Here is a 12,176-nt window from a genome sequence, read left to right on the forward strand (position 1 = left end):
ATTACACCTAAATTTGACACCATGTATCTGATATATATGCATCTGGATGTATCTTGAGGGACCAAAATCTGGTAAGATACGTAATATTGCCAAGAATGTATTTCAGTAATTAGCTCCTAAACTAGTGGGATTTACGTAACTTCTCCAAAATTAAATACCAGTTCATTTGGAGGACAATTCGTGTGCAAAAATTACTTCCAATATTATATTCCTATTGCTTGGTAGAACATGATATTTCTTTCTTTACTAGACGTCTATACGTATAAATTATAATACAAGCTCATGGACTATTCTTGAAAATATATGGGTAATATAAGCTCAAACCTAACATAACACGCCAAATATAGAAACTATGACAAAAGTATTGAAGAAAATTTTACAAATTTATTTTTCTAAAGGTGATGTCTCTAGTGTGAAATGTCAGTTTGATTCGATTTCAATTGAATAAATTTTTTTAATTAATATAAAACCAAACTAAATATTGCCATTTTTTCTTTATTCAACACCACACAAAATTAAATCAAATCATAACTTGACATGAACACATGGTAAAGAGACCCAATCTTAAATGGTTTTTGGTTGTATTTGATGTCTAATTGGTCTCCATTAAACACTCATAATAATTGCATTAAAGGTAACTTGTACTAGTCTACTTAAAAATAATACTATCTACCCAACGTTACTAACACGCAAGAGGAACTTTTGACACTTCTTCAAGCTATTGTGTCAAAATTGCAAAAGACTTAATTATGCACCATTAGAAATCAACATCGATCAACTCAAAGATAGTCACTCAAGTCTTAAATAATATCACATATAATAGACACAAATAGTTGTTTATTTAATGCTTGACAAAGCTACACATAAAAGTTAATAAGTTCGATAGAACACGCATGCTCTACATTAGCTCCGCCCCTGCTGATTGTCCCAACTTATTTAGAGCTAATGTACTAGCTGCCAAGTGGCTAATATCATAAGGATAAGCATCAGTTGGTAGAAGAGCGGTGTAAGCTCTTATAGCAGTGACCTTATTTGGAATTTCTGTTGGGTGAAAACCATCCCAAAAATAATGTGATGCCCTGTCACTACATGCACCACCTCCATTCCTACACTGCCCTTTAGCTATGAAACTCGAAATTTCGCAGCATGGCTCAGCTAGATTTGTTAAACCTACAATCAAATAATAACATATAAAATTAATTCTTTATACTAACAGTATATATAGTTCAATTTATGTTGAAGTAACGTTTTTTTGTATGTTTAATAAACATACCGATTTCTGCTGGATCTCCGATTGCAATGCTAGTTTGATTGATGTAGATGAAATTCGCATTGGGTAAATTATTGTTGAAATCATCGATCATTGGTTTAAACTTGTCGGCGAATTTTTGAACTGCACTATTTATAGAATCGACACATATTGTGTCTTTTGTTCCATAGATAGCCAATTCTGCTGGAATACAGCCTAAGCTACCTACACCGAAAACAGCAACTTTTCTTGCTCCGTAACGATACAATGTCTAAAATGGATCGAAACATGTTAGTTATAATGAGTGTATATATATATATAAAAAAAAGTTAAATAAGAAGTGATTTATTGATTTGTACGTACCTTTAATTGTTTTGAATATTGTTGCATTAGGATTGTAGCAAATTTTTCTGGCTTGTACAAATGACTTGATGGGTAAAATTGAGGCATCAAGTAGTTGTTGATGTAGTCATTGTTGCCCATTCCAACAATGTATATACATTTGCTTAGATAATCCATAGTTAAGGTTTTATTTCCAAGTAGAGTAGACATGTGGGAAATTGTCACTTTGTGATTTCTCAATTGCCTGTTCAAGCTGATTCTATCTCCCTAACAAAATTATAAACAGGCAAAATGAAATGAGTCCTTTTAATTTTTTTCTTGTCAAGTTCTCATGGGGGGTGTATTATTATTAGGCGAAGAAAAAAGGATTCATGAATTTCTATTTGAGAGATCTTTATTTTTACGCATAACTTATTTGAAAATACTATTTTTTTAAAATTTAATTTATAAGTGGTAATAAGAGAACATTTTCATCGGAAAAAAATGGTCATTTAGGCTTTAGTTCTTCTTAATTAGTTTGATAAATATTGTTTTAAGTGGCTAATCTTTGCCTAGTCTATGAGAAATAATTATTTTTTGGTGGCTATTTTGCCAAACTACCTATAGTATAGGGTGTTTAGCGACGTAAATACCAAAATCAATTTTTTTTATGATGTGTCTGTTTGTGGATTTGACGTGAAAATAAAGAAATTTCGATTTTCAGGTTGATGTCACAATTTAAATGAACTAGTAGAACCTTTTTTCTAAGTTAAAATTGTGGTCGAATCCCTACTATTTGCACAACAACAAGAAATCCAACTTTTACTTCGAAATTATATTTATTTTTTTCTAACTTCAACGTCAAACGTTCTTTGAAAACTCAAACGAGAATGAAATTTAGAATATTGTTAGAGCACGTTTGACAAAAAAAAAAATATGTCTGGACTAGACATGTGTGTAGTCTTATTATCCTACGCCATTAAGTAGAGATCTCGATGGAGCCCTGCGAAGAAACTCATGGTAGGAGTGGCACCTTTCCCCTTTAATGGCCATATATATAGAGCGAATTTGAATTAACTGAATTAGTAAATTCTGAATATAATTATCTCAAATGGTTATATAGTATGCATGAAAAATATGTGGTGGTATTTTACCAAATGTATTCCTGACTCATCACGAATTCCAGCTGCACCAGATGCATAATTTACACCTCTTAATATATCCACACCCTTCACTGTGGCAAATGGCTCAATAAACTTATCAAAACCCAATAATTCAGCTGCAAATATAGGAAATAAAAATATATTCAGTACGATATAATCTCTACCACATTGTAAACAATATTTATAATATTAAATGAAAGTATGTTATATTTGTACCATTACTAAAATATTGTTAATTAATTATCACTATGAAAATAATGTCAACATATTTAAATATTCAATAAAACTATGTCTTACGTACCGTATTACCACAAAATGCTACTACACCTAAGAGAGTTTCTATTATTCGTATTATGTACCGTCTACCGGAGAAATGTTTTATATATATGTAATGTTAACAATGTATTGACTAATTCAGATTGAAGGGTGATATAATTAAAATCGTCTATTTTTCATGCGTACGTACCATATTATATATCCATAGTAATTAGCAGTGGCAGAATTTTTAATAAGGGGTTCAAAATCTGAAGAAATAGACACACGAAGTAGCTGAAGGGGGTTCAACATCTATTATATATACGTAAATATTATTTTAACCAATTATAAATAATATAATTTTTCGCCGAAGGAGGTTAAGTGGCTCCGCCACTGGTAATTAGCAGCAATTATATTACTAATAAATAATAAAAGAAGCATAAAATTAAGACACCAAAAATTAAATAATAAAAGGAGGAGGATAAGAAGTTAGAACCAAGAAAATCTGCTGAATTTTTTCCATTGGTGAATCTACCAGTAGGACCATCAGGAAAATCAATTCCATAAGGTGGATAATTAGCCTTTGCAGTAGTGATGAGATTATTATTATTTCCATTATCAAATAAAGAATCTCCCAAAATGAACAAACAAGGCACTTGTGGTTCACCCTTTACCATTACTAAAAATGGCCTAAAGTTGATCATCAATAGAGTAGTCAATAACACAAACCATATTTTCATTCCACTTGCCATTAGAAGAAAGATAGAATAAATTAAAAGGTAGCTAAAGTTAGAAGGAGAGGAATGATAAAAATCAAAAACTATTGGAGCTATATATAGGGAAAATAAGTGTGGATATAAATAATTTCCTTTTAACACAAATTAAATTAAAAAAATGTAGGATGCACCATGCCAAATTATGGTGGACCACAAATGAACTAATAATCTGTAATGACCCGAAAGGTCATTTTGGTAATTTTTCGTGGAAATGACTATTTTGCCCTTTCGGTAGTTGCCCCGAGTCCCATGTTTTGTGGTTGTAAAGTTGGTTTGAGGAAAAGTTGGTAAAAAGTTGAGTTTTTGAGAAGTTGAGTTTTTATGAGTTAAAGTTGGTTAAAAAGTGCTTTTTCGAGTCATTTGGAGTTTCGGGACTCGGATCGGATTTCCGTCGATTCCGACAGTTTTAGAATGTCGAAACGGGTCTGTGTGAAGTTACGGAGTCGAATTTGGAGTTGAAACGAAGAATTGAGGTCCTAAGTTGCTAAAGTTGTGAAATTTTGATAAAGAGTTGACTTTGGTCAACATATGAGGTTCCGAGGCTCAGATTGAAATTCCGAGAGTACCGTTGGTTTCGGGAGGCGATTCTAAGTCTAGAATGAGTCTTGGTTGAATTTTTAGACGCTCCGTTTGAGTTTCGAATTTTTTTGGCGTTAAACTAGTTTCTTAGCATCTTATTGAATTTCGGGTCAAGGAGTCCTCGAATTCAAATTCCGACGGTTCCATTGAGTCCGAAACGTCGAATTTAGTGGGGGTACATATTTAGTTTGTGTGCACGAGATTCCGAACGAATCCCGAGGGTCCAACGGGGACTTAAACTTTGGTTTTAAAATTGTGTGCAGCTGCTGTGTATTTTAGCTGCAACAGCAGTTTCTTCCCCTTTTTTTTAAAAGCCAAAAACAGTAGTCATTTTCCCCCAACTTGAAAAATACCCATTTCTCCATTTTTAGACTTTGAGAGCTCAAAAATAGGTGATTTCAAGTGGGTTTTCGCAAGGAATTCATTAGGTAAGTTATTTCCAACTTATATCTTTGATTTCCATCGATTATTTATGGATTTTAACATCAAAATTTGAGATCTCAACTGAAAAATTTGGGGGTTTTTGCCTAATCCGAATTTAATAGAAAATTTGAGTTTGTGAACTCATTTCAACTCCTTTTTCGAAACGGTTTTCACTATTGGATTCTAAATTTCTTGGGGAACATTTTTCACTAAAAATTTCCAGATTTCGAGAATATTTTTCGGAACGAGATTTTTTTTGACCATTTTACCCTTTTCTCCAAATTTCACAATATTGGTGTTGTTAGATTCGTATTGATTGTGAGATTCCATTTATGAATAGATTGTGGTGATTTGGAGCGTGCTCGGAAGGGTAAAACTCAAATTTGAGTTACTAGTTGAAGTGTTTTGAGGCAAGTGGCTTCTAAACTTTGTTAAACTCTTAGACTACACATGACTACTTTCCTAATTGTGTTGGGGAGTAATGGGGATTGAGGATGAGTTTTATTTGTTGATTGAAATTGTTGTAATTGAAAGATGGGGAATAAAACGAGCTAAATGTGTTATATGTGACTTGAATTTGTTGAATAAGTCATGTGATAACTGATATTGAGGGGATAGAAGAGCATGAGTAGGCTATGATTGATACAGACGATGTGTAATACTATGATGTGGTTGTGATTGAGACAGATGATGTGTAATACTATGATGTGATCGTGATATGGTTGTGATTGAGACAGATAATGTGTAATACTATGATGTGATCGTGATATGATTGTGATTGATGACATGTGCATATTCATTATTCATCCCAAGTATGAACTATCTGTTGCATGAGTTCTGAGACACTGATATGAGGACGGATGGATATGAGACACAGTCGAGACTAGCTCCGGCTAGCGATTTGGATGCCGATGGGATCTGGTTCCGGCGGTGATACATGGTCCATGTGTGGCCCCCATGGGTTCTGATTTGAGTATTAAGCGCGGTCTGATTACGTCAACAGATGTGTATCTTAGGACAGACATGCATCACGACTACATGACATCATTATTGCATTTGCATCGCATTTGACTTCATCTTTGTCTGTGGTGTGTGGATTTTTCCTATTTGCCCCTCTTCATGTGATATATGATCTATTTGCTCTTACATGAGGATATGAGATTGATGTTGAGACACTGTTAGATATATCTGTTGATTATGAATTGTGTAGTATAGGTTGTTGGTTCGCTGTTAGAATGAAGTTTCGGTGGTTCGGTTGGGATTGAAAGGAGTTGTTTGTAGCTGCTAGTTTAGCTTAGCTTAGTGTTACTTGCGAGTACCTGTTGCTTTTGGTACTCACCCTTGCCTCTACACAATTGTGTAGGTTGACAGCTCTATCAGATCCGACTTATTACTCATCTTCAGATTAGAGCTTCCAGACTTACTTGAGAGGTAGCGGTTCATTCCAGACGTGCCCTCAAGTTATCTATATTTATTGTTCTGTTCTATTCTAGAACTTTACTATGAGACTTGTATATTTTATTCAGATTCTGTATTAGAGGTTTGTACATGTGACAACCAATTCTGGGGTTATGTTGAGTTTATTTAAAGACTTCCGCTTATCTTTCTATCTTATTCTTGTTTTATAAATTCTATATCGTCGGGTTTTTGGGTGTTAGGCTGACGTGTCCGGTGGGGTTTGGGCACGTGCCATCACATCTGGTTTTGGGGTGTGACATAATCCAAGGTTGACTTAATGAAAATTGGTTTTTAGTAAGTTGATGTGTGGGGAGTAGGGGGCATAACCAACAGGGAGATATTGTCATCTTTCTTTTTTTTGGCCAGACATTTAAATTTTAATTAAAACCAACGTCCCCTCATGTAAATATCAAGAAAGTATAAATCAAAATTAAAAATATGCAAGAAATTGATAAAACACTTGATTTTGATTTCATAGTAGGAGATTTCAATGTTTGAACTGATTGGTATTTGGAAAAAGCTCAAAATCTTAACTATTTGACGTTCTATTAGTTCCTTCCTTTTAATTTAGTAATACTGTATTATCGATTGCTTCATTTGCTTTGAATATATCGTGCACTTTGTATTAGACCATGTGCTTTGATTTTTTTCTTTTCTTTTGAGCCGAGGGTACATCTATATATCTAGAACCTAGGGCTCAACTTACTATTATGGCACATTATATCATTGGGTCATTTTTCAATTTCTTCTTCTTTCTTTTTTTAGCCGAGGGCCTATTTAAAACTTAAAGATTCAATTAAATTCGGATTAGCGCATAGTAGGGACTAAACTGTTCTTTCCCTAAACCTTGTATTACCATGTACACGTGCATAATAATCATGTTGTTCCTTGTAAAAGATTCCAAATCATCCCGACTAGACAAGTAACTTTATTAGTTATAATTTATAACTTTTGCTTTTATTCTTTGTGATATATGACTCGACATATGTCACAAAGGGCTGATTTATTTTACTATTTCTTTTTCTAACTGCTTTGATATATTTATTTTTTTAATTGAGAATCAATTGAAAAATAGTTTTTTTATCACCAAAGGTTACTATCATCCCCTAATCTCCTTTATGGAATTCCGTTAAGTATGTTATTATTGTTATTTTTAATCCTTGAGATATATGACTCATCATATACGTTTAATCTTCAATGAAATAAAATGTGTGGTTTTGCCCTTCATGTGTAGAAAATATAACTATTTATATATATACTATTACAATATGCTAAAACAGTTTCCTACTCCATCCTCATTAATGGTAAACCTTCTAAACCCTTTGCAGCTAGAATAGGGGGATCCATCCTTTTCTATTTGTATTGGTAATGAAATATCTGAGTAGACTATTGAAGTAACTATCTTATTCCCGACGTGGGGTGAAATCATAAGTTAAAATTTCTAACTTATAAATAAAAATTTATAAATTCATACAAACAGACTCTTATAACTTATAATTTTTTATTTATTTTTGTTATTTTAACTTAAACGTGGATGTTTAAAAGCGTTTTCTTCCTATCTTTATTCAAATACTACAAATTTGCTTAAAAGTTATTCTATCATAAAATCACCTAAAATAAATCAATTCAAACAGAGTCTAAAACCTTCATAAAAAAGCTTTTAAGCCAAAGTCACAATCATCTTTTTATAGGTGGGCCTTGATTTGATATTTGAACAACCAGGATGGACCTGATCTCTAATGGGGAACGCCTTTCTCGTGTGTGAAATCTGTATTATTCGAGTATGATGACAAATCTCCTTGGCACAAACAGTCACAAGTTGTCATAATACAGAGAGATAAATCACATATTATGAAAATAACGACTCAAAATTGCACTTGAACTATTCGAAATGGCTCCTGAACTATTCGAAATAACTCACATGTCAGCTCCAGCGACAAATATAACGTTTTAAGGACATTTGTGGTTCAAAACATAGATAACAAGAGTAATTTTGATACAAAAAATAAACAGAAGGTATTTATGAGCTTTTTGCGAATGGTTTAAGAGTAATTTTGATCCTCTAAAACGGTTATTATCAAAAACTTGTACTGCCATTTATTATCTTATATATATAGGGTGGATGTCATGTCCCAGTTTTGTTCAAGTAAAACTAGAAATAGGTTCAAGATTGGTGGGTTTTATTTGGATAAATTTCTACTTTACACGATTATGTAATGAGGACTTTAGTCTATAATTATACTAAAAATAATTTGTCCAGTTGGTCCTCAACAAAAACGTACTATGATATTAGTGCGTGAAGTAAAAGTGCGTCTAATTAAGTAAGCAAATTAGAAGACATGTATAAATTAATTTAGGAAGTTATCATAATTATTCCTTTCGTTCCATATTAATTGATCATTTTTGTTTTTACAGGCATATTAAGAAATCATGAATAAGAAGATAATTTTATTAATTCACCCCTTCAAGAATTTTTTGAGAATTTTATAAGCAAATGTATTACTTTAAAAAATAATTAATTACAATGGTAATATAAAAAAAGACTTAAGTAATGTTTTATTGATTTAATAAGATAAACAACTAATATATAACAAATTATTTTTAATAAAATGATCAACTAATATAAGACGGACGAAAGTAGTACTTTTCAGATTCAGAATAGACATCAAACTTAGTTGCTACTATCACTGTAGCATTGTAACATTATTATGTGTACTTTTTGGCACTTATTGCAACTCGGTAATGTAGTCAGTTGAATCAAATGAGGGATAACAAGTATCGAGACTTGTCATTTTGAGGGTCGCTTGCGTCGAGTCGAATATGAACCATACAAAATAAATCTATTAAAATTAAAAAAAATTTAATGTGATTCATATGTTATATGAATAAAAATAGATAAGCTCAAGATAATATGAATATTCATATTATTTATTGCTTCTTATTGTATAAAGAAATAGTAAGACTTTCACATTACAAAAAAAAATCTTTTCTTTTTTACCTTTTAGAGTGTGTATACTGTATAGTATAAGGGATTTTTATTTTTATTATGAGTGGTAATTAATCATTGTTGGGAGGTCAAAATTCTGATCTCGGATCAGAGTTGGGTAAGATTGGGTCGGAAGTTGCATCCCAATTTAGGACCCGTTTCGGATGGTTTTGTTTAAGGAAAGTTTTAAATTTCTTTTTTTATCATGATTTAAGAAAAGTTTTGAAAATTTTTTCTCCTTACTTTATGTATGGTATTCATTTTTTCTTAAATTAGAAAAAAATAATTTATTTGAAAAATATTTTTCAAAAACAATATTATTTAAGTCAAGCAAACATGAGAGAATTGAAAGATATTTTTGTTAAATATTTTTCTCCATACCAAACACACCTTTTATAAATGTATTTATTAGAGGTTTCTACACACGTACATATTTTTAAAAAAGAAGTGTAATTCATGGATACACATGAATTATCTATGATGAATAATATGACCATATGGATTGATAAATATTCAACTCACTTTTAAATGATTGAATAACCAAATCATTTTAAATGAATTAATCAAGTGAATAACCATTACCCATTTTATTATTCTTAGTATGTAATCCTATCATTTGGATTTTATTAGTCCTTATAGTTGGTTCGAACCCAAAACAAATTCCGAGGCAAAGTGAAGGACTCAATATTTTAAAATTTTAAAATAGGGACATCAAGTTCCAGTTACATACTTATATACATACTAGATTTGAGAACGTGCGTTGCACGTTTATCTCAAACTATTTAATATAAATTTTATATTGTAAAACCCATTATTATTTTGATAGAAACTACATATATATTCCTAATAAAAAGAATATACCTTTAACTATAAAATTGACTAAAAGTGCATAAAATAAAATTATTAACTATCGCACAAATTCAATATTTAAATGAGGATACTAAAATACCACATGTTAGGTTAATGTATACAAAGCAAGAAATCATGGTAAATTCTCAATAATAATAACAACACAACAATAGAAAGTTGTACAATAACAACAAACAAGAAACATAAATGTTAAACTAAACAAATAAAAAGAGACAAGAGAAGAGAGCATAGAGATTTTCTCTTCTTTTTTTTTCCAATTGGTTTAAGTGTGTACTCCCTCTATCCCTAATTACTTGTCCACTTTTGAATTGGCACACCTATTAAGAAAGCAATTATTAATATAGTGAATTTAATATTTTACCCCTATTAATTATGAAGTGGATGAATTAAAAACTTAAGATTTTAAAGAAGTTCTACATTTTTCAAAGTTATTAATTGAGGGTATATATAATAGGTAAAAATATTTTGTCCTTTCTTGATTTGTCAAAATGGACAAGTAATTAGGGACAACTAAAAAAGGAAAAATGGACAAGTAATTAGGGACAAATGGAGTATATTATTGTGTCAAATGTCACTATTTATAGGATAGCATTGAGGAACACAAAGAATTGTCATAAATATGATATTAATCCATTTGAGTTTATCGATGAGAGATGAGAGTAAAATACATAATGAATATAATTAGTGGGAGTTACATACATTTACATAATGAAGAGTCAATGGTAATTTATGTATACTAATATGGTGATGTACTATTTACTATTTAATATTTAATTTATTAAACAATTTATAACATTTAAATGTAATGTGGAAATAAAACTGTAATCTAAGGATAAAATATGTAAAAGAATTCAAATATATTAGATGTGTAATAAAAAATCATTATGACTAATTATTAAGAAATTCATAGTAACTATGACTATGAAAAATCATCACTATTACTACGTGGAGGATGTAAAAATTGTTGGTTTTTTCTTGCTAATAATAACTTGCAATTTAATAATGAGTATTGAATTATAAGTCTAGATGAAAATAGGAGTATTAATTACCATAATACGAACAGTCAAAATTCATTGAATCCCACAATAAATATTAAATGAAAAAAATAATATTTTAATTAATTTCAAGAAAATAAATTAATAGTTAAAGGGTATTTTCATAATTCAACCTTTGACTTAAATTCTTCCCACTTTTATGATAATATATATATATATATATATATATATATATATAATGATATGATAGATAATTAAAAATAGCTGATAAGCATTGAAAAAATACTTTTAGTTAAGTTTTGGAAATGATGATTTTATAACGTTTGCTAAAAGAAAGTGTTGAAACTGATTAATTAACAAATATAAATTATGGTGTTTGGTAAAATGTTCTGATAAAATTACCAAAATGTTTTTAAAGATATTTACTAAAATTTTTTTATATAAATAAAAAGGGACGAATAGATAATTAAAAACTATTGTTAGAAGAGTATTAAGAAGATTACAAAAAATACTAAGTAAATTATTTTTTGTGTTTGCTATACAAATTAAAAATATTATCCTAAAAGCATTTGTATATAATTTAAACAAATACACGAGAGGTGGGGTGAGGTAGGAGTGTAGGGTGGTGGGATGGGGGGTGGGGTTAATGGTGATGAAGATGAGATGTGTTGGAAGTACTAGTGTTCATACAAAGACTAGTGTGGTGAAAATAATTAAATTTGAAAAGGTCATTCCAGATGAGAAGATTGTGTTCCATGTTTTTCCTATGCCTTCCCTTTCGCCTAACGGCAGCATTTTGAAATAGTAGAGATCGAGAGAAAGAGAATGGAGAGAGATGCATATCTACTGCTTAATCTAATAAGCTAAACATAAATTTCCTTCATCATTGTCGGAAACCAATACACATATATATGTTTACAATGATTTTATATAGCAACAACAACAACATACCTAGTGGTTTCTGAAAAGATATATTATATAGCAACAAGATATATAATAACTTCTTTATTTTGCATAACACAAATACGTTTATCTCCATGAGCAAGAAATTAGTAGTTTGAAATTTCACAACAACATGCTTTAGTTACACGATAGTGGAAG

At 30.6% G+C, this 12,176-nt stretch overlaps 1 protein-coding gene across 1 annotated transcript; it reads right to left on the bottom strand.

Moving 5' to 3' along the window:
* Nucleotides 1–764: 764 nt before the first annotated feature.
* Nucleotides 765–3,793, bottom strand: LOC125836581 (GDSL esterase/lipase At1g29670-like). The gene is made up of 5 exons (XM_049515768.1): nt 3,485–3,793; nt 2,725–2,849; nt 1,613–1,858; nt 1,274–1,520; nt 765–1,170 (listed from the first exon to the last, which is right to left on the bottom strand). Exons 1-5 carry the CDS (start codon nt 3,738–3,740, stop codon nt 899–901), a joined length of 1,146 nt encoding a protein of 381 aa, XP_049371725.1. The 5' UTR covers nt 3,741–3,793; the 3' UTR covers nt 765–898.
* Nucleotides 3,794–12,176: the final 8,383 nt, after the last annotated feature.

Source organism: Solanum verrucosum, unplaced genomic scaffold (genome assembly GCF_900185275.1).
Source record: "Solanum verrucosum unplaced genomic scaffold, falcon-dt-bn FXZP01000278.1, whole genome shotgun sequence".
In the NCBI taxonomy this organism is placed as follows: domain Eukaryota; kingdom Viridiplantae; phylum Streptophyta; class Magnoliopsida; order Solanales; family Solanaceae; genus Solanum; species Solanum verrucosum.

Bases quoted from the DNA above. Each gene is read 5' to 3' on its own strand.
- LOC125836581 (XM_049515768.1), bottom strand. From the start codon at position 3,740: ATGGCAAGTGGAATGAAAATATGGTTTGTGTTATTGACTACTCTATTG. The intron at 1,859-2,724 runs GTAAAATACCAC...TAATTTTGTTAG, and splicing joins ATGAGTCAGGAATACATTTG to GGAGATAGAATCAGCTTGAA. The intron at 1,171-1,273 runs GTATGTTTATTA...ATTTGATTGTAG, and splicing joins CGGAGATCCAGCAGAAATCG to GTTTAACAAATCTAGCTGAG.